This window comes from Haliotis rufescens, unplaced genomic scaffold (genome assembly GCF_023055435.1).
Source record: "Haliotis rufescens isolate VD_foot unplaced genomic scaffold, xgHalRufe1.0.p SCAF_4, whole genome shotgun sequence".
Lineage (NCBI taxonomy): Eukaryota > Metazoa > Mollusca > Gastropoda > Lepetellida > Haliotidae > Haliotis > Haliotis rufescens.
In genome coordinates this window covers 12,998,921-13,025,413 of record NW_025964112.1, presented here as the reverse complement: position 1 = coordinate 13,025,413, position 26,493 = coordinate 12,998,921, and the positions used below count along the sequence as shown (strand labels likewise).

Below are 26,493 nucleotides of genomic sequence, written 5' to 3'. Positions count from 1 at the left end.
CTCTAACATAGCCCTTCAACAATGTTCCAGCATAAGACTTCAGCAAAGCTCTGTCCATTACCCCACAGCACAGCTCTAACATAGCCCTTCAACAATGTTCGAGCATAAGACTTCAGCAGAGCTCTGTCCATGATCCCACAGCACAGCTCTAACATAGCCCCCCTGCAATGTTCTAGCATAAGACTTCAGCAGTGCTCTGTCCATTACCCCACAGCACAGCTCTAACATAGCCCTTCATCAATGTTCCAACATAAGACTTCAGCAGAGCTCTGTCCATGATCCCACAGCACAGCTCTAATATAGCCCTCCTGCAATGTTCCGGCATAGACTTCAGCACAGCTCTTACCAAGGCCCCACAGCACAGCTCTAACCAAGGCCCCACAGCACAGCTCTATCATAGCCCTCCAGCAATGTTCCAGCATAAGACGTCAGCAAAGCTCTTACCAAATCCTTCAGCTATCCTTTAACTGTAGCCCTTCAGCTATGCTGCACCTAAAGCGTTTTGTTACCCCAAATTGGACTGCTACCATTTACTTGAACACGGCAAGTTTCTGCTGTCATTAAACTGAGTGAACATAATCGTAAGTAGAATGACCTGCCATCAGTGACATTACCTGTCCTGTTGTTGTATGTTCCCAGTGGACACGGATACTGGTCGGCATACTGTGTGCCGTTAGGGCAGTAGTAGCCCTCTGGGCAGATGGTTCCATCGTACCTGACCACGGGGCCTGCAGTGGCATTGCAGTAGAAGCCGGCAGGGCACACCTTACAGTCTGTCTGCTGGGGCAGATCCTACAGGAACATAGTGGGTAGAACAATGAGCATGGCAGGTAGAACAATGAGCATGGCAGGTAGAACAATGGTAACAACAGGATGAACAGTGGTAAAAACAGGTAGAACAATGAGCATGGCAGGTAGAACAATGAGCATGTCAGGTAGAACAATGGTTATAACAGGATGAACAGTGGTAAAAACAGGTAGGACAATGAGCATGGCAGGTAGAACAATGGTTACAACAGGAAGAACAGTGGTAAAAACAGGTAGGACAATGAGCATGGCAGGTAGAACAATGGTTACAACAGGAAGAACAGTGGTAAAAACAGGTAGAACAATGAGCATGGCAGGTAGAACAATGAGCATGGCAGGTAGAACAATGGTTACAACAGGAAGAACAGTGGTAAAAACAGGTAGAACAATGAGCATGGCAGGTAGAACAATGAGCATGGCAGGTAGAACAATGGTTACAACAGGAAGAACAGTGGTAAAAACAGGTAGAACAATGAGCATGGCAGGTAGAACAATGAGCATGGCAGGTAGAACAATGGTTATAACAGGATGAACAGTGGTAAAAACAGGTAGGACAATGAGCATGGCAGGTAGAACAATGAGCATGGCAGGTAGAACAATGGTTATAACAGGATGAACAGTGGTAAAAACAGGTAGGACAATGAGCATGGCAGGTAGAATAATGGTTATAACAGGAAAAACAGTGGTAAAGACAGGTAGAACAATGAGCATGGCAGGTAGAACAATGGTAACAACAGGATGAACAGTGGTAAAAACAGGTAGAACAATGAGCATGGCAGGTAGAACAATGAGCATGGCAGGTAGAACAATGGTTATAACAGGATGAACAGTGGTAAAAACAGGTAGGACAATGAGCATGGCAGGTAGAACAATGGTTATAACAGGATGAACAGTGGTAAAAACAGGTAGAACAATGAGCATGGCAGGTAGAACAATGGTTATAACAGGATGAACAGTGGTAAAAACAGGTAGAACAATGAGCATGGCAGGTAGAACAATGGTTATAACAGGAAAAACAGTGGTAAAGACAGGTAGAACAATGAGCATGGCAGGTAGAACAATGGTTATAACAGGATGAACAGTGGTAAAAACAGATAGAACAATGAGCATGGCAGGTAGAACAATGGTTATAACAGGATGAACAGTGGTAAAAACAGATAGAACAATGAGCATGGCAGGTAGAACAATGAGCATTGCAGGTAGACCAATGGTTGTAAGAGGTAGAACAGTGGTAAAAACAGGTAGAACAATGAGCATGGCAGGTAGAACAATGAGTATGGCAGGTAGATCAACGGTTGTAACAGGTAGAACAATGGTAAAAACGGTGGAACAATGTGCAGGGGCAAGGAGACCAATAGGTATCATTACAATAAGTATCAATTAGACTTATTTGGAAATTGATTTCAAAAAGGTACCTAAGGTTGTTTTTTAAACGTAAAAAATGTTTGGAGACAAATAATACCATATCAGATAACATTCTTATTCTTATTGGTGGCCTTTAATGGGTTTCAATATGTAAATAAAAGCTATAAAAGTCATTCCATAATAATCATAAAAAATCTTGGCTATAAGCAGAGTCCATTCTGGCTATATTAAAAGTAACATCAATCTTTCAAGTGAAGGATGATTAAGGACAGGTGTGACAGCAAGGCAAGGCGATGTGCTGATTGTGTACCTGGTAGGATCCGGCAGGGCAGGCAACGGCAGCCTCTTTACCGCCCACGCAGTAGTAGCCGGGTTGGCAGGAGTTGTTGCCGGGCGTCGCCACGATGGCCCCTGCTGGGCAGTAGAAGCCAGGGGCACAGTCCCCATTTGGTGTTTCTAGCCCTTCTTGTTCACAGTACTTGCCTGCAGAGAACATGGGGGAGACATGATGGACCAATGGTGTGCTGCAGAAACTCAGTGGAATGCTTAAACATGGGAACATGGAGTCCAATAATAACTGGTTGTCGAAAATGATTTTGAGACCTATAAATTACTTTTGTGAATTCACACTGGACTCACAATGACAGTTGTGGAATGCGTGACTAACGCTTGGTAATATCCTAGGTAATTTCTACTTCTGTAGTCGCAAATAAAGGTCAAGTACTGGAACCAATGGTTAGGTGAGCAAGGAAAGTTCTATTTCTATTTTTCTCTTGAAATGAGAAACTGCAGTCACAAAAAGTTTCATAGCAGCAAAATTATGCCTTAACCTCACAAAAATAGTAATTAAATCTTAAATGAAATTGCAATAGTAGCTGAGGTTCCAAAGACTATAACATACAATGACCATCTCACCTGGTGTGCAGATCTTGCAGGCGGAAGGGTCACTGTTCCGTGTGCTGTCCAGGTAGTAGCCTATCGGACATGGTACAGGCCCAGGGCTTCCCACGGGACAGTAGTGCCCCATGGGGCAGATATCCCCAGTCACTCCATCAGTGGGGCGGTAGAACTCTGCTGCCTGGATGCAGTAGTACCCTGGGGGGGTAGGACATAGCCAGCATGAGACACTTGTCAACCACATCAACGGTATGTACACCATTCAGTATTTACCATACGTACAAACATCAGGTCCAATATTACTTATTTACAATAGGTTTGTTTGTATGTTTTCTGTTGTTTTATGCCACACTCAGCTATATTACAGCTATATGACGACAGTCTGTAAATAATCGAATCTGGACCAGACAATCCAGTCATTGATATCATGAGCATCAATCAACGCAATTGGCATCAAAGTCCCGATCCCATTAGTCGACAAGCATAATAGGTTAATTTCAAGGAGATTTTAATGGAAGTACAGAGAAACATTCCGGTTAATAAATCTGTATATCATAAGTATACACATCTAAAAACAATTTTGTCTTGCTGAAGTGCTTTTTAATAATTTGTCTGATGCTGTTTGAACAGTTTGGTCCTTGACATATTCAAAATTCATCAGATCATGGCACAACAAAGGGATGCAACTCATTCTGATAAAGAATAGACACCATTGTTTACTATCAAGTATCAGCCAAAATTATAGACAACCGCTTTACGTCTTAAACACACAAAATAATTTGCCTACATTTTCCTGAGGGCATTCAAGAAATGACATGTCCTGCCATGTGACCAGACAGGGAGAGCCCCACCCACCTTGTGTACAGTTTCCTGTGGGTTCTCCCAGTCTCTCCTGCTGACAGTACTTGCCGCCATCACAGAGAGTATAGTTGGCGCTTCCCTCAGGGCAATACTGGCCACGTAGACACTTCCCGCCCTGAGCTGGGTCAGTTGGCTTAGTCTGGACAGCGCCACCAAGGCAGAACCATCCGACACTAGGACAAAACGATGGAGAATGAAGGGAGCAGAATGCTATGAGTGAGTGACTAAGTATGACTATATGCTGCTTTTAGCAATAAACAAGCAATATCATGGTAGGGGACACTAGAAATGGGTTTCTTACATTGTATCTATATGGGCAAATCATGTGGGTCTTTGGTGTCACAAGTGGATGCTTTAACATCAAGGCAACCCCACCGCTCCAGGTGCAGAAAGCAAACTTTTCATTATGACACATGAGACTTACAAAAGGATTTGGGGCAAAAAAGAACCAATTTTTTACCCATTTGGCAAATCTTTAGTGAGTTGGGTTCTCAACACTTTGAACCATACTTGAATTTTATCATGTCATATTGTGTTAAAGGGGAAAGATCATTCAGTTTTATCTATAACACTCATGAGCATGGATATGGTGTTGACAAGACAAATACTGTCAATTTGGGATTTAAACACACAATCAGCAGATCCTGATACTTCAGAGTGCACAGAGAATTTTGGTGCTTTTGCCACACTGCCCAAGGAAAACTCATTATTATATCATTTTCAGGCTTCCTTTATTAGCTGAACTAAGCTGACAAAAGGGTCACTACCTGCACTGGCCAGTAGGGTCAGATAACCCTTCTGTCTGACAGTAGAAACCAGCTGTGCATGGGAGACAAGCAGAGGCATTGGTGGAGGAGTTGTCTGGATTGAACGTTCCAACTGGACACTTGTTTTCATCCTTGCGCATGGTTCCTGCAGGGCAGTAATGACCCATGGGGCATGGTTGGTTCCGGTAGTCCGAGGAGTTGGACACACAGTAGAAACCTGGCAACACAATGGAAATATTTAACTCTGTGAAACAATTATGATTTCATCCAATTTGGTAACATATGATTAATGGTTTCTGCAGCGATGTATTGTAAGCGAGTTGAAATCAGGTAAGGGAATCTGACCTGGCACAACCCCCTCCATCTCTCCTCAACTAGGTTGTCTCCATCACGACCCTAACCATTTCCTGACAGACTTCACATGCATTGTGTCTCTCACACCCCCAACCCCTCACCTGCAGGACAGACTTTACAGGTGCTCTGTCTCTCCTCATCTATATATGTCCCCTCACACCCCCACCCCTCACCTGCAGGACAGACTTTACAGGTGCTCTGTCTCTCCTCATCTATATATGTCCCCTCACCTGCAGGACAGACTTTACAGGTGCTCTGTCTCTCCTCATCTATATATGTCCCCTCACACCCCCACCCCTCACCTGCAGGACAGACTTTACAGGTGCTCTGTCTCTCCTCATCTATATATGTCCCCTCACCTGCAGGACAGACTTTACAGGTGCTCTGTCTCTCCTCATCTATATATGTCCCCTCACCTGCAGGACAGACTTTACAAGTGCTCTGTCTCTCCTCATCTATATATGTCCCCTCACACCCCCACCCCTCACCTGCAGGACAGACTTTACAGGTGCTCTGTCTCTCCTCATCCTGGTATGTTCCTGCAGAACAACCCACAGGCTGTTCACTTCCCTCGGGGCACATGTAGCCAATGGGACAGACATCTCCATAACCTGCACACAAAACACACTCGGGTGTCAAACATGCAGTTTTTTACCTAACATATAAAGGTCTTTCTTTTAAGAAATTTGCTACTATTATTGCTTGCAAGAATATTATCTGCATATATTTCTTCAGAAAGACATAATAGATTAGTGTAGGGTGAAAATAAGAATGCTCTTAGAACAAATATGTTAAACAAGTAATTCCATTTCGGATTCTTATTAAACCTGAAATGATCTGATTGCGTTGTCTTAATAGACATAGAACCCTGCCAAAATGCTTGGGTCTTTTTGTAAGAATGAGTGCGTGAGTAGGGTTTTATGCTGATTTAAGCAACATTCCAGCAATATCAAGGCAGGGGACACCCAAAATTGGCTTCACGTACCCATGTGGGGAAACAAACCTGTGTCTTCAGTGTGAAAAGTGAATGCTTTAACCACATGGCTACCCAAACACCCCTTATAGAAGTGGATGGTGCACTACAGGCAAAGTATAAAGTCTTACACTATTGTTCCTTTTCAAGTCTGCAAAATATTGAATCTGAAGCAGACAAACCCATATGCTTATGAACCCACACCCTAATCACGTAAATGTCATCCAATAACATGGACAGATAGCACTATGTCACATGGTACCTGTGTGTCCACCAATCAGAGGACAGGATGCTGGGTACGAACTGTTGGTTGCAGCATTGTCCGGATTTGGTCGGTCCACGCCTGACTGACAGTAATAGCCTGCGGAGCAGAGGCCGGTGACATTGGTGTGCCCCTCCATGGAGCAGTAGTGGCCGCCATCACAGTCCTTGCACTGGCTCACCTGAATGGGAACACAAACACTGATCAGTTCACTTTGACAAAAACACAGTACCCAGGGTCTGTATAGCTCACCTGTATCTATGTGGAATATTTGCAACATAAGGAGGACTGACGGACTGGCGCTATTTTAACTCACTTGAACTTTCAAGTTCAAAAGCGCTAAAGCAATGACATCGGAAATGTTACCTCATACTGATTACAATTCAATATCAGTTCAGTTTGGACAAAATCAGAACTAAAATAATATTTGTCCTTCATACTGGAACATCATAAACACTCCAGTATTTAGGTTGTTCACCCATTAAAGAATTAATCATTAACCACATCAGGTATTTTAAATTCCTAATCCGTGCAGTAATCTAAAGAGACAATTTAACCAAAAATCCATTACAATGTTATCAGAGGCACAAGTAATGAAACATTTCATTCAGACAGATGTCAGACTCCTGGCTGGTGACCCACCATGTACAGCTTCGTCTGAGTGCTGTATGTGCCCATGGGGCAGGGCTTCCAGTCCAGACCTGTCCCAGATGGGCAGTAGTACCCAGGGGGACAGTCGAAGTGCCCGGACGTCGGCACGCCTGCAGTCACATTCTCCGGAAGGCAGAAGAAACTTGAAACATGTATAGTTATTATCAAGATCATTGTAAAAATACATGAAAATCCAAACAAAACCAATTCATGAAAAGCGTAACAAAACGTATGTCAAAGGGTCTTCACCTTGCCAGGTTTTATTGCCTAATTTCTGAATTTTACATGATATCATCCATGCATGCATGATTGTTGGAAAATTCTCTCAATCAACAGTTACATTTGAAAATGTTGCCTAGACACAAAGTGGGAACACCCCATCCCAGCCCTCGCTCTCACCCATCGGGGCAAATGTCACAGATCCACAGTCCTGTCCTGTTGGTGAAGTATCCTGGTTGGCAGGACCTGGGTTCATCTGATCCTGTGGGGCAGTGGAGGCCAATGGGGCAGACAACTGCTGTAGGCATGGTCGAACCTGTTACAGAGGAAATAGCAACTGAACAGAGAGAAGTCCTACTGATTACACCATTCTGACCTGGGAACAATTCACAATTAATATACGGTAAACTGGTAGCCAGGTTTTATATATTTGACACTTTCGATAAGCCTAATACATCATCTGTGCTCTCAGCCAAGGAAACATCATCACTATCCAAAGTTGAAAAACAATTGATATTTTTGGTTCTAAATAATATATTAGAAAAAAAGAATACAAATTACTGATACAAAGATATGCAATTTTTCACAACCAACAAAAAAAGTGCATACATCTAATAAATGGAGCAAAAAGAAGCCCCAAAGCATTGTTACAAACAACAAAGTAGTTGTCATCCATAAAAAGTTTCATGCCCAATTGTTCTTCAAACTTGATTATTTTTCAATATTTGGACAACATTTTTGTCTCTTTGAAGTGTATTTTGCTGTCCTAGAGTTATGAAAGAGACCCACCTGTTGGGCAGTAGTAGCCCTGGGTGCAGTTTCCCTCCTCTGCGGTGAGGCCGGCACTCTGACAGTAGTACCCTGCCGTACAGTCTGTGCAGTTCTCCACTGCACTCAGCCCTGTGGTGTTGGAGAACGTACCCGTAGGGCACTTCTCTGGTGTGTGTGTGCCTGAACATAATGGGTGGAAACTTACTTCCATATGCACCAAATTTAGTACAGATAGTGAGTGAGTGAGCGAGTGAGTACGGTTTTACGCCGCTTTTAGCAATATTCCAGCAATATCACGGCGGGGGACACCAGAATGGGCTTCACACATTGTACCCATCTAGGGAATCGAACCCGGGTTTTCGACGTGACGAGCGAGCGCTTTAACCACTAGGCTACCCGACTGCCCCTTGTACAGATAGTAAATCATCACATCATTATGATGATTAGGCCTTGAGCTAAATAAAGCCACGACATCGGCATTGTAGTAAGTAACATAATAGCTTTTGTGATATAATAGTTTCAGTAGTATGACAATAGTGTTTGCAGTCTATCCCAATACTATCACAATTATGGAACAACTGTTCCAATAGTATAGCAACAGTGTGTGAACATGTATTTTGAACCTGGCTGATGACGACATCCTGAAGAAAATTCATATTTACATGCACATGCACATTCACATTTACATTAAAATTGTTGTTGTTGAATCTCACCTTCTGGACAGTACCGTCCCGCTGTGCAGATATCAGGGGCCTTGTTGTCGGAGCCAGACACACAGTAGAAGCCTGGGGAACATTTGCCTGTGGGTTCTGTCAGCCCAGAGATCTCACAGTACCAGCCTGAAACAGACCACTCACATGACAGACCTTCATACATACATGGGCCTAAAGACTGTAGAAGACCTGTGTGTTGTCATCAAAACAGCTACAACATGTGAAGGATTTTCATGAAATCTTGTTGATGGTCTTTTTGACAGTTTATGGCTATTAGACAACCTGAATGAACCAGTGATGGTTTACTGTCTCTAAACCTAAACATGTTACACAGAGAGACAGATTCACACACACACACACACACACACACACACATGCACAGAGACAGTCAGACCCAGACACACAGACATAGACAGGCAGGCAGACACACAGAGACAGATGGACAGACACAAACACACAGACAGATGGACACACACACAGACACAGAGGCAGACAGACAGAAACAAACACACAGATGGATGGACACAGAGACAGGCAGACAGACAATCAAGGTTGTAACTGAAGCAAACAGTCTAAAATGTGACCAACAATATTTCACAACAAAGATCATGGATCTGCTTTCTTCAATGTTATATAAAGTGGACATGAACAGTGGATCATGGATCAACATTTTACAAAGAAATGATGAAATGTTTTGAAAACCTATTCTTGCCTTTTGTACAGGGCGTGCAATCGGTGACGTTCATCAGCTGTGTGTTGTTGGAGTATGTCCCTGGGGGACACTTGATGGGTTCTGTGGTTTGTTCAGGGCAGTAGTGACCAACTGGGCAGCGGTCCGCATCAATGCCCTGTGTTGGAGCTGCGGTCATACTTCCTGTGCGGCAGTAGTACCCCGCAGTACATGGGAGGGATGGGTACACTGTCCCCGCTGGGCAGTAATAGGCACCTAAACAGATGGAAATGAATGAGTTAGTGAGGGAACTGATTTGGTTGATGCATGTCATCGTATCACAATTGCCTAGATCGATGCTCATGATGTCAATCACTGGATTGTCTGGTCCAGGCTTGATTATTTACAGACCACTGTCAAATAGCTGGAATATTTTTGAATCCGGCGTTAAACAACAAACAACAAAATACAAATAAAAATAACATCCTGTTATGTCAATACATAGTGTTTAAGCTATTCATATTGTGCAGGTCAGTATGATATATAGTTACCGAGACAGGAGAAACCAACATCAAGTAGGTCAGTATGATATATAGTTACCGAGACAGGAGGAACCAACATCAAGGAGGTCAGTGTGAAACAGTTACCGACACAGGAGGAACCAACATCAAGTAGGCCAGTATGAAATATAATTACCGAGACAGAAGGGACACTCAGTGTCAGTTCTCAGTCCTGTCATGTTGTTGTAGCTGCCGCTGGGACAGGGGAACTCCGTTGCTACCTTTGTGCCGTTGGGGCAGTAGTACCCTGCAGACAAATGAGAGCATTATGTACACACAGAGTATTTACTTACACCTCCCACAGATAACTGAAGTTATCATTTCATGTTGTCTGTAAGCCACCATCAGTTTTAGCTACGCACCTTGCAATTATTCCATTTCAAGTGGGCATGCTTAGTCATACTGGGGGGGGACAACATTTCAATGATATGACATATTGCCATTTGTGTTTCTACAAAAATGTTTAAAGCTCTGAGTTCATGGGAGACCTAAACAATATATTTTCTTGTTATACATATTTTCAGATTGCAGTAGAAAATAAAAATAAGATTAAATGTGTCATGATTTATTTGAGGTTATTTTCTAAAAAATAAACAAAATCAACATCATAATTTTTTCCAAAGTTCTATTATGAATCATATGACATATCACATGGACATGGCTTTGGTTAATATCACATAACTGAATATAACTGCCGACAAGGGTTCCTGTCCTACCTTCTGGGCAGCTGTATGGTGTGTACGATGTGATTGGTCCGACAGCATCATCACAGTAGAATCCAGCCACACATTCCTTGCAATCCCATTGGCCAGTGAGGTCCTGGTAGGTGCCAGACCTACACATGATCTGATTACTGGATCCTGTTGGGCAGTAGTACCCACCCTGGCACTCGTACACACTCGGGTTGCGCACATTCTGACCCTCAGGGCAGTAGTAGCCTGGAAACAATTGTGTCATCATCACTTAGCCATTCATCCTTACAACTTGCAGTGTTTCCCAAGCCTTCTTTACACATGCATCTCATACGAAATTATACACTCAGCCATGAAGCATCACAACTTTCAACTTAGCCTCTGAATGATTATTTTAGCATCTTGTGCCATAGTCTGAAATATTTGTTGTTTCAGTCTGCAGTCACTAACAGTCAGATACTGATATCATTTCGATGACATATGATCAACAAAAATCATCAAGACTGACACCCTATCCAAATAAGCTGCCTCAACAGGCCATAAGATGCAGGGTACTCCAAGCTGCTCTGGTTACAGATGGATACCTACCTCTGCTCCAAAGCTGCTCTGTCTACATATGGTTACCTACCTCTGCTCTAGGCTGCTCTGTCTACAGATAGTTGCCTAACGGTCACATTCACCATCAGGGGCCTCCAGGCCACTCGCGTTACAGATAGTTACCTACCTCTGCCCTAAGCTGCTCTGGTTACAGATAGTTTACCTACCTCTGCCCTAAGCTGCTCTGGTTACAGATAGTTACCTACCTTTGCTCCAAGCTGCTCTGGTTACAGATAGTTACCTACCTTTGCTCCAAGCTGCTCTGGTTACAGATAGTTACCTACCTTTGCTCCAAGCTGCTCTGGTTACAGATAGTTACCTACCTCTGCTCCAAGCTGCTCTGGTTACAGATAGTTACCTACCTCTGTCACATTCACCATCTGGGCCCTCTGGTTACAGATAGTTTACTTACCTCTACTCTAAGCTGCTCTTGTCTACAGATGGTTACCTACCTCTGTCACATTCACCATCGGGGGCCTCCAGGCCGCTCTGGTTACAGTACTTCCCGGCTGTACAGATGATGCACCAGGTGACGTTCTGAGCTCCCAGACTGGGCTGATAGTAGCCAGGATCACAGGGACTGGGGGACCCTGTGCCCTCAACACAGTAATGCCCAGTTGGGCAGCGGTCTCCTGGAACAAACAATACTCAGGTGTCACTTCAAGCTCTCTGTATCAGTCCCAGTCACAAGATGTTATTCCACCTACTGTACACCATCAAGTTTGTTCTTGGTAGATCGATGTTTAACACCACACTCAGCAATATTCCATCTGCTATAGGCTATACAATAAGGTTTGGTTTGGTTTGGTTTGTTTGTTGTTTAATGCCGCACTCAGCAATATTCCAGCTATATGACGGCGGTCTGTAAGTAAGCTATAAAATAAAGAGTGAGTGAGTACTTATTGCCTTTTCAGCAATGCTGCAGCTATTTGCAGTGAGGCAATACAGTGGGTTTAGCTTTATCATATAAGCCAGTAGTATTCATCTCTAAACCTGGAACTGATAAATCCGATTTTTAGCACTACAACAATGAGGTGAGGTGAAATTGGGTTTAATGTCGCGTCCAAGATTATTACACTTATATAGCGACGTGCATGCATGTGTTTGTGTGTGGCTGCTTGTACTAGTCCAGACTGATGCTGATTTATAGTGCTAGCCCACTGAGATACCATGCCGCAGTTTAAAATGAATACCCCACTCAGACACAGTATACTGACTCCGAGCCGACCAGTCCTTGTTTTAGCCCCTTAATGCCGAGCGCCAGACAGGGTAACAAAAAGTACCATCTTTTAACGTCTTTTGGTATGACGCGGCCGGGGATCGAACCCCGGACCTTCCGCTCTCCGGGCGGACGCTCTACCACAAGACCACAGAGGCGGTTACTACAACAATGAGGATGCAGTAGATGAACATGTGAAATACATTTTCACAGTGCCTGGAGCTTACAATTCAGAGATCAATATTGTGAGCATGCATAAAGATTAGATTAGATTTGTTGAACGAGCCCTTACTATTTTCTAGACTGTAATACTTATTTATTCATAACTATTGAAATGAGTGAGTGAGTGAGTGAGTATGGTTTTATGTCACTTTTAGCAATATTCAAGCAATATCACGGCGGGGGACACCAGAAATGGGCTTCACACATATTGTACTCATGTCGGGAATCAAATCCAGGTCTTCGTCGTGACGAGCAACTGCTTTAACCACAAGGCTATCCGACTGTCCCACTATTGAAATGAATGTAAACACCTACTGAACTAAAAAAAAACTGTTAACAAATATGAATAAAAAATAATTAAATAAATAAATCACAAAAACTAAAAATAAATAAATATCAGCATACAATGCTATGTATGATTCGGTCTTCCATGATGGTAACTCATCCACATCATGTGGATGACTGGTGGCCATTGTGTCCACCGAGTCCAATCTTAGTTGTTTATACTACCTACTATGGTGTACTGGGGACACATCCTGCTTCTTTGGAAACATGAGCCCATAGACTTTGATCTATGCAGGACAAAGTGTAGAGTGATGGTACAGTGGGGAAGTTACCTCCAGTTCCAGTTGGTCTGTCTGTGGTTGAATTTGAATCACAGAAATATCCTGCCATGCAAGGTCCTCTGGGTGTGTCCATCATGTTGCTATCGCAGTACTTTCCATGGTCACAGCCCAGTGGCGCTGCACTGCCCCTTGGACAGTAGGTTCCTGGTGGAGGGAGGGTTAAAAGCCATGTAAACAATACGTAGGCAGTTTATTGTGCCAGATAAGTCTTGTTTCTTTGTTTAATGCTGCAGTCAGCAATATTCCAGCTTTATGACATTGGTCTGTAATAATTGAGTCGAGTAGTTGGGATACGATGACTTATGTCAAACAAAGCAAGTGAGTCTGACCACCCAATCATTAGTTGCCTCTTACAACAAGCAAAGTCGCTTTTTACGACAAGCTAGGGTTGCTGAAGACCTATTCTAACCCAGATCTTCACGGGTGCTGCCACATAATGGCTGTCAAACATAAGGCTTATCTAGGATATGAAATATGTTTAACTGCCATTAAGTTTACATATCTTTTCAAAATTTTGTCAGTGATTGAGGGTCTGAACTCAACTTGCATGTGTTTGATTTAACAAACTTAATGAAATAGAAGAAAAATACACATGAAGACTGTTTGTAATTGAACAGTTTTTCTGATAATTATGAAGAAAGGTATGAAACAATTCATATTTTGAATAGACCACATCTTCATTTGTATAATGAGCATTTGATAAAAATGTGCACCCCTTTTCTTGGGTACAAGTTACAGGAAGAATTGCACATCTCCTATATAATGTTCAGTAAAAACTACAAGTTGCTTCAGGTGAGCAAACAGTGATAAAAAACTTGCTCATGTAAATGTAAATATTCCAAAAATAACTACCTGCTAAGCACTTTCCACCCTCAGGGCTTGATGGTGTGGGTAGGTCTGAGCCTGAGGTACAGTACCAGCCAGGGTCACACTGGTCTGTGGGGGTGGAGAGCCCTGGGGAGCCACAGTACCACCCTGGGGTACAGGGGCTGCAGGAGGTCAGGTTCTCTTGGGCTGATCATGAGGAACGGGACAAGGAACATTATCTTAAGAACTTTCTCAACAAAATCAATAATCACAAGAAAAGAAGCAATGGTGTTTAGTGGCAAGACAAGCATATATACTGATCTGGATTCAACATCCAAGGAGATTCAAATATTTTCATCACTAAAAGAGATCATAAGAATTGTTTTTTTCTTGAAGGGTAAATATTCTAGAAAATGGTTGACCTTTCAGCCATGCCAATATAATAATGTACAATGTTGACACACACTGCCATGACAAATAGTCCAAAAGTGACATTGCCTTGTGAAATGTCATGACAAAACATCTTTCACTTTCACAGTCTCTGGTTACATTGACAATGACCCCCAAGTCCTACAAAGACCATTCACAAGCAAGAAGTATACAAGTCTGACCTGTGAGGTTGTTGAATGTTCCCTGGGGGCAGGGGTACTGTATGTCATACTGTGTCCCATCCAGACAGTAGTAGCCGGAGGGGCAGGGCTTGTCGCTGTAGGTGGTGCTGTTGGCGATGCAGTAGTAGCCTGCGGGACACGTCTCACAGGATGCCTGGGTGTCCTTGTCCTGGAATGAAGGTCAAATTCAACCTCACATACACCTTCAACCCAACTTGCTCTGAGGGATTCTGATATTTACTGTTTATACTTCTGGCTTAAAAACTCATATCATAGGCATCATAGTCAAGATATGTAATAAGCCATCACTCTCATATCACAGCAACTAGAGAAATAGATAACTAAAATGCCATCTTATGAACCTATAGTGACATCATTCTATCGATGTTATGGCTTTGTTGAAGTGACTTATATTTAACTGATAATAGGACAAACAAAGACGAAGAAGAGGCATTGTACTGAAAGCAGTGTTAAATTACCTCTGAATTTAAGAAAATAAAACCTTTACAAAAATCCAACAATTTTCAAAAATAACGACTTTTTCGCAATTTGCCTATTATTTGTCTGCTTGTAATAGTCTGGACTAATGCTGATTTTATAGTGCTAGCCCAATGAGATACCATGCTGCAGTCATGAATACCCCACTCAGACACAGTATACTGACTCCCAGCTGACCAGTACACGTCTTAGGCCCTTACTGCCAAGTGCCAGGCAGGGTAACAACAAGTATAATCTTTTAACATCTTTTGGTATGACATGGCCAGGGATCGAACCCCTAACGTTTTGTTCTCCAGGCGGACACTCTGCCACTAGACCACAGAGGTGGTTGGAATTCTAGATACCCCCCACACTAGGATGATAGTAACCCCCACACATCAACACTTATGACAGTTATAGTGCTAAGATCGCTCAACAGAAAACACAAACCTGATATGTTCCAGCCTCACAGCCCTCTGGGATGACTGTAGCTCCAGGACACTTGTGTCCAATAGGACAGATGCCACCAGTACCAGTATGGCTGCCGGTGGGTGTGGGGGTGTCAACGCCCGTCGTGCAGTAGTAGCCGGGGCTGCAGTCGCCAGTGGGGGCAGTGAGGTTGGTGGTGTCGCAGTATTGTCCCCCAGTGCATGGCAGACACTCGGACACATCGAGCAGACCCAGCATGTTGCTGTAGGTTCCAGCTGGACAGGCTGTCCAGTTCCGTCCGGTCCCAGCTGGACAGTAGAACCCACGTGGGCAGAGCCGATGTCCAGAGGTGGAGTTTCCTGAAAGGAAAACACACAACATAGCAGTGTTCACATTACATCATGTAGAATCGGATATTTGCAAAATAAAAGACCAATTATTTTCTACAAGTCTCTTTCTGATTCGTTTACTTTCCATCTGTTTTTCACATACAAATGAATGAGTGAATTGTGTCTGAAGCTTTGGACAATACTTTAGTCACATCATATAAATCTGAGACTAAAAGTGATGTAGGTCACAGATTACCACGTTGGTGAAACCCACAAGCATATGCCAAGGTTCATAAACAGGATCCAAACCATCAGATCCTATCATAATCAGGATCCAAACCATCAGGTCCTATCACCTAGGGGACACAACTCCTGAATCTCACCTGCAATGACTTCTTCAGGTACACAGTAGAACCCTGCAGGGCAGATGAGACACTGGTCGGCCTGGGTAAAGTTGGTGTAGGTTCCTGCATCACATGGGACGGGCTGACCACTCCCTCCAGGACAGTGCAGACCAATCGGACATGGGGTCTCCACAGGGTTTCGGACATGGTCCCCTCCAGGACAGTAGAATCCTGGGTCGCAGTCATCCACCGGTGCTGACAGACCTGCGCAACACAGGAAATATATTCATCTTCTATTAGACAAGATTACAGATTGAACTAATTTGTTACGACAGATCAATGTCTGATTCTCCCCTCAAATCATTTACCTTAACAGCCCATATCTAAATAGTATTTAGATTTTTCAAATATATTGGGGGTATAATTAACCCTCTGATATTTATGGTGTCCAATATCATAAGCTTTCATATTAACTCAACTAAGAGAGAGATATATTTACCTGTGTCGTTGCAGTATTTCCCTTCATCACAGTCCGTGCACTGAGTGACATTGGCTAAGCCCTCTGTATTGGTGTAGGTTCCAGCGGGGCAGGGGGTCGGGGCTCCGGAACCCTGAGGGCAGTAGTTCCCGATCGGGCAGATGGCTTGGCGGGAATGGTTAGAGCCCAAGACACAGTAGTAGCTGAAGATGAATCATCATTACAATCATATCTCCCTTCATCATCAACATTTACATCATCCTTACCTTTGTTGAAGGGTGAATACGGCTTTTTATTACCTACGAGGGCAAACATATCGGGGTTCATAAAAATCGTATGTGCCCTAGAGACAACAGTGTATTGCTTCCGTCATCTAGGTGTATTGTGACGTGAGGATGGAATGATGTCACACTAGAAACGACATCATAGCTGATGATTGTTGACATCATTCAACAAATTGTGGTTCTGCTGCTGTTGCGTCTTGCTGTCCTTATAGGTAAACACTCAAATTTGTCTCTGTATGTAGACATCTTCTTAGGTAATAAATAGAACATTATAATCAAGTTAATGTCATATTATGTTTACGACACTCCCAATATATTGCCCCTTTTAAAAAGTTTTTCAGTGGGATCTTGGCAGGGAGATACTAATGTGGTTGGAAAGCCCAAAGTGATGTGGATGGAAGCATGTTAACTCACATTGGCAAATGATAGAAGTCACGGAGAACCTGAGATTCGATGCCATGACTTGGCAGCTAAGGAATTCAACTATGAGTTGAATTTGCCAATCTGACCTACTGATGTTGCTGCTAATATAATAACTGTCTTTGTTCATGTAATATATAGTGTGAGAAACATCTTTTGGGATATTTTGTTTATGATTTGCAAAGTTTCAATGACAATGACATTCACAACCAGAGTGAGTGAGTATGGTTTTACGCCGCTTTTAGCAATATTCCAGCAATATCACGGCGGGGGACACCAGAAATGGGCTTCACACATTGTACCCATGTCGGGAATCGAACCCAGGTCTTCGGCGCGACGAGCGAACGCTTTAACCACTAGGCTACCCGACCGCCCCTTCACAACCAGAAATGTGACAAGTGCTCACCCTGCTTCACATGGTGCACTGACTTCAATCATGCCAGTATCCTCACAGTACGCGCCTGCCGTACACAGAGTACAGTCCCCTTCCTTCTCCAGGCCAGTTCGGTTGTTGAACGTCCCCTTTGGACAGGGGTAGGGGTCTGCTGTGCCCTCCACACAGAAATGGCCGACAGGGCAGATATTTGCGTCTGCTCCTAAAGAAGGGAGAAAGTTGTGTAAGGGAGTGAATTTGTTTATCGCAGCTTTGAACAATATATCACTTGATATGAGAGGAAAGCCCAAATTGATGCATGTCATATACATTTTACCACTTTTGCAAAATCCACAAGCACATGGGCATTAGATCTAAACAACAGCATTTGTTTTACAAAGGCACTGAATGACAAGGTGAAACAAGGCACCGAGTGAGATGGGCTCACTAATACCCTGACCAAGACTCCAACATATTTCAAGTTCAAAACATGAAAAAAGCAATAGTTTCTCAGAAAATCCACTTATTGAAAAACCTTTGCACTGCACCTCTCCTACTGGCATAGAAAGTGTTCACCAAGTTTGAAAAGACTCTAAGCAGTAGTTTTCAAGTTATAGGCTGCACCAAAAATGCCCTCGGAAGGATAGTTGGACGGACGGACGGACGGACGGACAGACTTGGCATAACTATATATCCCCGCCCTATTAGGTCTATCCTATTGGCATAGAAAGTGTTCAGTAGTATTCAAGTTCTAGTTCGCACACAAAAATGCCCTCAGTAAGGATGGACAAAATAGAATAACTATACACCCAAACCCTTTAGGTCGGAGGTATCACAAACCAACAACAATATCTCCTCTTTCATACATCAATATCGGTACACATGTTGATTGTTACCTTGATCTGGAGCAGAGATGTTGGCATACTGCTTACAGAAGTAGCCAGCCGAGCAGAGGTTGGTGGGCTGGGTCATGCCTGGGCCGGGACAGTAGAACCCTCCAGAACAGGGGGAACACTGACTCTCTATCGACAGGCCTGCAACACATGCAACAACACTTCCACTAAACACCATAAATCAGTGGACAACTTCTAACAGCACACCCAAAAAAGTTGGCCCATAAATGTCATTCAAATTCTTACTGCAAACCAATATAATTTAGGGATGAGATGGATGATTTCAGCATTGACATTGTTACCAGTGAGGTTGTTGTATGTTCCCACTGGGCAGGGGAACTCCTGATTGAAGCGTGTTCCTTCTGGGCAGTAGTACCCCATGGGGCAGATGGTGGTGGAGTTGTCGAGGACGACAATGCTCATGGTGTTGTCACAGAAGTAGCTGGCAGGGCAGGTCTTGCAGGAAGACTGGATTTCCTGGTCCTGGTAGGTTCCGTTCTCACACCTGATGGCGGCGGGGCTTCCCTCGGGGCAGTAATGGCCCACGGGGCATCTGGAGAAAGGGGTTGCATTTAGGGGGACTATTGCCACCATGTAATTTTTGTAATTTGTATACCACTACCTCAGTACTATTTTGATGGTCAGATGAGTAGCCTGACCTTCCGATAAATTCCTTGCTTTGTGAAGCATTACGTTGAAGCCTAACAACTTGATCCATTTATAGTCTCACAAAGTTTTGAGAGAGTGAGTGAGTTGGGTTTAATGCCGCTTTTAACAGTATTCCAGTTATATCGCAGTGTGTCAGCTTAATGTGGGAGGAAAGCCCGAAGTGATTCAGGTGTCAGACGTTTACCACTTTGGTGAAACCCATGAGCACGGGTATGGTGTTGACAAACCTAGAAACATAATTGGGGCGAACAGCGATTCGAACCCACAATCATAGGTTTTTGGCGTGCCCATGGGGCGCAACTCTGCACAGTGAATCGTGGCGTCTTCGATGACTAGGCCACCTGTGCCCCCATTAAGATTTGAACGTAGTCTGAACAGAAACTCATAAGGTATATCTTGGCCAAAAGCTGATGTTGTTGATAGTAAATGTCATTCAGTGGGAATCTAACATTGCAACTTGCCTGTAATTTTTTAAAACAATTTAACACAACAAATTATGAAATGTTCCTGTTTAGCAAAAAGTAAAATAACAGATTCTTAGCTTTGAATATTTAAAATTAATCCCTTACGATCTTCCTCTCATGCAACTCACCTTGTATCATATGGGGTGGATGAGTTGTCTCCCCCTGGGCAGTAGTATCCAGCGCTGCAGCTCCCTACAGGGAGTTCCAGCCCTGAACCTGGACAATACATCCCTGCTGTACACAGCTTGCAGTCTGACTCGGCATCCTGCTCTGTCACATTCAGGTAGTATCCCATCATGCATGGCTGCTTGGCTCCACTTCCTTCAGGACAGTAATGGCCGACAGGACAGATGTTCCCAGTCACATCATCAGAAGGGGTTGGAGATTTAGCTTGTAGGGTACAGTAGTAGCCTATTGCAACATAGGAAACAGGTCAGTGAGGGGGCTACGATTTAATCAGTAATATATCAGATATACCCCAACATCATTCGATCAAACCTGTGGATGACAGTGTGAGCACCATGGTGTCCATAGATGAAGACTTACAAGATCATCCAGGTTGAAGGTGGTCCTCCCACCCATGTAATCACCATTTATTGTTTGTTTGTTGTTTAACACACCATTCAGCAATATTGCAGCTATATGATGGCTGTCTGCAAATAACTGAATCTGGACCAGACAATCCAGTGACTGACATTAACATTGATCTAGGCAATTGGGAAACGATGACATGCATCAACGAAGTCAGCGAGCATGACCACCCGATCATGTTAATCGCTTCTTACGACAATACAAGCATGGTCACCTGTTATTGTTAGCATGGGGTGCTGAAGACGTATTCTCTACCAAGATTTTCACGGGTCCTGATCACCATTTAGTGATGAAAGGTTAACATAAAAAGAAGGCCGACGATCCAAGGGTGAAATTTAATCAGGGCCTCAGAATGCTTTGTACTTCTCAGGGGTTGAGAAAAGAATGAATTTCAAACATTGTACAGATGTGGAGAGTCGAACCCAGATCATTGTCGGTAGAAAACACTGAATGTAGACACTAGCCCATGCATGTATGCACCCCAAGACTTATTGTGCATTACATAGATCATAGATACCATAATAGTATGGAACATATACTCACCACCAAAAGAAACATGAATACCATACATGTTGGTTAATATAGGATGACTTACTCATATTCAAGAGATATTAAATCGGTTCGATGCACAAACGATCATACAGAACGCATCACATGTGACATCATAGATCCATGTGCAGGATCAGTGTGTAAAGTCGGAAACCATGTGCAGCTTATCGTGATAAGAATAAAGTCACTCTGTGGGAAGACTTGACTGTTAGTTTTACACAGTTAGTACACATTGGAAACATCTCTTCTTAACGTACATGCTTCTCTATTTGGTTTTATGGTTTGCATGTCATTTGGCGGTGAGTTCATAATGGTAGGGGCAGAATACAAACAAACACTGACCTGGAGTACAGTTCCCAGTGGGCATGTCAAGTCCGGCAACCTGACAGTAAGTACCTGGGTCACATGGTATTGGTGCGTACGACCCGAGTGGGCAGTAGTCCCCGGGCTGACACTCCCCACCCTCAGGGGCCGTGGGGCTCTTGGAGGTGGAGTTGCTGGTGCAGTACCAACCTGGAAACATTAAAACGTGTCAAGACAACCTGGTCGATCTGTTTTATTGCAGCTGAAGGATTGAAGTGGTTTTCAGGCAATGCCTTTTGAATAATTGTGCAGGTGGCCTACTCTATTTAGTTCACAAGGTGTGTTAAATGTTGTCAGGATTTCCTTCAATTTGTCACACAGCAAAAATTGAAATCGGGTCTATGATGTGGTTAACAGTGAGTGGGTATGGTTTTATGTCACTTTTAGCAATATTCCAGCAATATCACGGCCGGGGACACCAGAAATGGGCTTCACACATTGCACCCATGGTGTAGTTAACAAAACCCAGACCAGGCTATTCAACCATACCCACATAAAAGTGAATACATAAATTCCCTTGATGAACCCTCCACTATACACTCCTCTTCTTCACTCTTCTTCAAACACTGTATGTAATCTATATGCAAAAAGCCATCATATTTAATCTTACTGACTTACACATTAACAGATATCTGACAAGCCAATACATAAACAAAAGCGAGCCATGTTAAAGAGGTGTCTCAACACGTTCCGCACGAACCTTCATCACATTTCCCGGTGGGGAAGCTGAGCCCATCAGTCTCACAGTACTCTCCCCCTGGGCAGGGGAGACAATCCATGACATCCCGTGCCATGGTCAGGTTGTAGTAGGTTCCGGCCGGGCAGGGGTACTTGTGTGCAGAGGTGGTGCCGTCGTGGCAGTAGTAACCAGAAGGGCAGGGGGTGTGCCAGTAGTCGTCTGCTCCTGGAGAGACGGGAGACAACAAGAAGTTAAGGTACAAGTGATTTGTAACATAGTGATGGTTGTCATAGTTACAGATGTAGCAACTTGTTGCCAATGTTTGCATTGGTTTGGTCTGACTATCCATAAATTGTTAAAGATGAGACATTGTATGTATAGAATGACTTGACTGCTCATATAATTAAGTGCCCATCTTACCTTCCAGACAATTAATGTCTTTTTTCAGGCCACCCACAAATAAATAAGTAGGGGTGTCACAATATTCCTACCTCACATATCCAGCCATGTTGCCATACTGTCGTTACAAAATGACACATATATCATGATATGCAACCTATGTTGATGAATAACAGATTGCTATCAACCAGTAAACAGTGGAATCTGTCCAATTCGGACTCAGTTGGGACGAGGTCCGGATTACACAGAGTACAAAAAGCCTGGTCTGGTCTGGTCTGGTCCAGGCCAGTCCGTTTTAGACAGTTTCTTTTCAATAGTAAATTGGTTGTTGGGACCGTAATGTTATTCCGAAGTGTAAAAAGTCTGAATTAGAGAGTTGTAGGTCAGTTTGAGTAAAGATAATTTATTAAGAAACTGAGGGGAGTGGAGAAAATTTCCCATTTCATAGAAATCCGAATTTGACAGAGTCCAATTTAGACAGATTAGTAAAATCTAAATATTTTTTACATTTGTATACTTATCCTGCATTACTCCGTATTGCATTTACTGCTATGTTTGACAGAGAGACGAACTGTGTGAGATCCAGCTGCTGAAGAAAGTTGTCCCAACCAGCCCAGGAGGCAGCGCCCTCTCACAGTCGGCACGTGACCCGGAAGTCATGACGTCACACCAAAAGACATAACTGCTTTAAACATAACATCTGAAACTTCGTGGGGAGGTAGCGTAGCGAAAGGGAGGGAACTTAGACTTCGTAATGCAGGATAAGTATACAAATGTAAAAAATATTTAGATTTTACTAAATTTTTTAACTTATCCTGCATTACTCCGTATTGCATCTTTATCAGACGGCTTGGCCGGTGGGCATACTTGCAGATGTGAACCATATTAAACCCTCGTCAAGGTCCGATGAATCCGCACCGCATACAAGTGATGACCGGAACATCTACGACCATTCCTGTCTTCAGGAAACAAGAGTCGATGCAAAAACGAAACGCCCGAATAGGTAACCGAAATACAATGAGGCGTGTAGCCAAAATATATAACTTACCGAAGAGCGAAAGCGAAACGCAGTAGAACCTAGAGCTAATCTGAGGTGATAAACACCAGAGAGTTCGACGGGCCCCGCTCGGGGAATCGAAGAATCAGCGGCGTCGGCGGCAAAATCTACGACCAATCCCAAGAGCGAATGCGAAACGCAGGAGAGCCCTCTAGGCTGGAGGCAAGGAACACCGGTGAGGTCGACGGGCACCGCTCAGGTACCAGAGAAGCAGCGGCGTTGGCGTCGGCGCCGGTGACCACATCTACTACCATTCCTGTCGTCAGGAAACGAGAGTTGATGCAAAAAGTAAAACCCGGATAGGTGACAGCAATAGAATGAGTCGGGTAACCCAAAACTAAAACTGACCTAAGAGCGAATGCGGAACGCAAGAGAGCCGTCTCGTCTGGGGTGATAAACACCAGAAAGGTCGACGGGCCCCGCTCAGGGTATCGGAGAATCAGTGGCGTCGGAGATAGATGACCTGTTGGGCTACAACCAGGGACCAAAACTGTGAACGCCGGCGACAACTTTCAAGGCTACATCACGGAAGTAGTGGTTGGTGAAGGCGGTGTCCGATCGCCACGAGCAGGCTTCCCTGAACGACGGGATGGAACAGTATACCGTGAAGAACCAGTGTAAATACGATCGCCCTGATCTCATTTTATTTCAGGTAATAGCCTTTGGGGGGAGGGTCCAATCCGGCGGCTCATACGCTTTAAGGATGACCGCCCGGAGCCACAGGGAAAAGTATTCCGGCTGACCAACGACAGCGACGAAGGGGAGACCGGCAGAAAAAGGTGTTTCCTAGACTTGCGGCAGTCTTTAGATCGTAGAATAACCTTCAGTGCCCTTACTGGGCATAATGACGCTCATCCTCATCCTCGGCACCCACACTGGACGAGGGGGGAGGGGACAAGGAATGATCTATCAGGCTGTCCTGGGAGTTGAATCTTTACGCTGACGTCCCAGTACGGTCCATGATGAACGGCGCCCTGGGTACCGCATTCGAACCGGGCATGGGAGGCGTCGAGGGCGTGCTGTACATGGACTCGAGCGGCAGTAGTCAAAACCAGTAGAAACACCCGTCTTCTACTTAAGGTCGAAGAAGGAAGACGAGGGGAGTGGTTCGAAGGGTATTGAAGACCACATTCAGATCCAACGCAGGCGGTCCGAACTTGGTCTTCAGGTCTTCAAGACTGAACGAGCGCAGCCAGGCCCGTAGGTCGGGAATTTTCGTCTTTCTCCGATCGTCCGGGATGGCCAGAACGGAGTAGATGGCGACCAGGTATGTGGGGGTGGTAAGCCCTTCAACCGATGGGTGCTACACAAGTACAGAAGGAACTGATCCAGGATCTGCGGTGACGCTGTCATCGGATCCTGGTGTTTGTCAGAACAAAATGCCTGGAACAAGCATCAGTTATCAGCATACAGTCCCCCTGTAGATGGACGGTGGGCTGAAGCAATAGCCTTGGTCGCTCTAGCCGAATAGCCCTTGGCTTTCTGCATGTGTGTCAGGCGTGCAGACGATAACATGCGGGTATGAGGGTGTGGCAACAGACCGTGTGGATGGAGCAGAAGGTTGGACCACACCGGAAGTTCCAGGGGTTGTCTCTGGCTATGTTTCGGAGGTCGATAACCCAACTTCTGGCTGACCAATAAGGCGAGACCAAAGTCAATGGCAGGGGTCGAGTGGCCTGGATCTCTGAAGAACCGTGGGAGGGAGAACCGGAGTCGGAAAAGCGTACGCGCGTAATCCTTCTCAGGAACGATGGAAGGCTTCGACTGCCACAGCGGTCGTATCCGGCACAGGTGGAATGGAAGACGACAGCTGGCCACATTCAGATATGAGGCAAACAGATCTAGGGTTGGGGTGTCGACCGTTTCACATAGTCTGGCCCGAGGCGCCGGAGAGCGTGAGGCGTCGGAGAGCTTGAGGCGCCTGGAACGCCGAAGATGGTGATTCTCGGGGGCGCCGGTCGAGTTTGTGGCGCCGGGAGAGGGGCGAGAACTCTGGGTCCGCAAACACCACACTACGGTGACGTCGTCAGTGGACACGATCAACAGGGCGTGACCGAGAATGCACTGTCAGCAAGTGCCGTCCTGGATAAGCATTTATCTCGAGGCTGTTGCTGTGCCAATGGTGTTGATCTCTGGATCACAGGTGGTCACAATGTGGGCTGGCGTGGGCCACTAGCCACTGACAAGGTGGCAGGGGAGGTAGTCAGCAACAGGGGTCTGCGATTGCGTACCGTCGGTACGATTCGGAAAAAAGGTGTGATCGCCTGCGAGCCAACCTCAAGTAGACGAAGTAAACCAGCTTCACAATCGACCGCCGGGGCATCGACGTAACCGGGTAGTAGGAAGTCGAGGCAATATGGCCATTGCACGAAGTAATGAGATCGTTTTCATCCCTGAAGCGGCGTATAAGTACTCCTGTTCTTATATCGAGGTGACGATGGAGGACGACAACACGATACGAGGCAGGTATGCAACAGGGGTCAGTGGGACGGCCGAGGGACTTTAAGTATCAAATCGACACTGTGTCCGGTAGTCAAGGCGGAAGATAGGACTACCTGTCGTAGTCGAAAAGATCAAACCGGACGAAGGAAGGCGATCTTTTCCATCCCTTGAACGCCTATAGGCACTATCGTTCTTATAGCGAAGGGTTGATGAAACAAGGTTCCTCGTGACAGCCGTGTTGGTAGAGGAGGTCTATTGTTTCCAACATCCGTGCATGGATGGACTGCGACAGGCGCCTGGTTGAGTGGTATCACCAAGCGTACAGGTAGACATGGAAACCAATCTGTAGAAATACATGGCACCCCTTGCCATGGTAAGTTGACCTAAATCCGGTCGGAGTTGTTGACAGTCCGAGTACTTGACACGTGACATGTAAATCACTCTGCGCAGTAGCCGAGAAAACCGCCTTGGAGTCGGAACTGAGGTGCAAACTCCACACACAGACAATCCTCAATGAACTGTGTGAGAGACGATCAAGTGGTGTACCCGAGTTTTGCGATAAAACACGGAACCCCATGGGCGTCGTGGAAAACCCGGGGAGCGCCGAGG

The 26,493-nt window shown here is 44.7% G+C and overlaps 1 protein-coding gene across 1 annotated transcript in view; it reads right to left on the bottom strand.

The window, feature by feature from the left end:
• LOC124111392 overlaps window positions 1–26,493 on the bottom strand; it is a 172,263-nt gene that overhangs the window by 45,143 nt on the left and 100,627 nt on the right. Inside the window, exons 63-89 of the mRNA XM_048382016.1 lie at window positions 22,008–22,211; window positions 21,287–21,457; window positions 19,933–20,215; window positions 18,974–19,224; window positions 18,675–18,812; window positions 17,812–18,001; window positions 16,723–16,904; window positions 16,263–16,487; window positions 15,572–15,909; window positions 14,645–14,813; window positions 14,079–14,240; window positions 13,218–13,370; window positions 11,612–11,791; window positions 10,587–10,808; window positions 10,007–10,117; window positions 9,353–9,586; window positions 8,641–8,766; window positions 7,946–8,107; window positions 7,337–7,472; window positions 6,929–7,079; window positions 6,287–6,467; window positions 5,540–5,662; window positions 4,698–4,914; window positions 3,925–4,103; window positions 3,088–3,267; window positions 2,483–2,655; window positions 615–792 (exon numbers count right to left, since the gene is read on the bottom strand). Of these exons, the coding sequence (XP_048237973.1) occupies window positions 615–792; window positions 2,483–2,655; window positions 3,088–3,267; window positions 3,925–4,103; window positions 4,698–4,914; window positions 5,540–5,662; window positions 6,287–6,467; window positions 6,929–7,079; window positions 7,337–7,472; window positions 7,946–8,107; window positions 8,641–8,766; window positions 9,353–9,586; window positions 10,007–10,117; window positions 10,587–10,808; window positions 11,612–11,791; window positions 13,218–13,370; window positions 14,079–14,240; window positions 14,645–14,813; window positions 15,572–15,909; window positions 16,263–16,487; window positions 16,723–16,904; window positions 17,812–18,001; window positions 18,675–18,812; window positions 18,974–19,224; window positions 19,933–20,215; window positions 21,287–21,457; window positions 22,008–22,211 (5,019 nt within the window). The remainder of the gene's footprint in view (window positions 1–614; window positions 793–2,482; window positions 2,656–3,087; window positions 3,268–3,924; window positions 4,104–4,697; window positions 4,915–5,539; window positions 5,663–6,286; window positions 6,468–6,928; window positions 7,080–7,336; window positions 7,473–7,945; window positions 8,108–8,640; window positions 8,767–9,352; window positions 9,587–10,006; window positions 10,118–10,586; window positions 10,809–11,611; window positions 11,792–13,217; window positions 13,371–14,078; window positions 14,241–14,644; window positions 14,814–15,571; window positions 15,910–16,262; window positions 16,488–16,722; window positions 16,905–17,811; window positions 18,002–18,674; window positions 18,813–18,973; window positions 19,225–19,932; window positions 20,216–21,286; window positions 21,458–22,007; window positions 22,212–26,493) is intronic.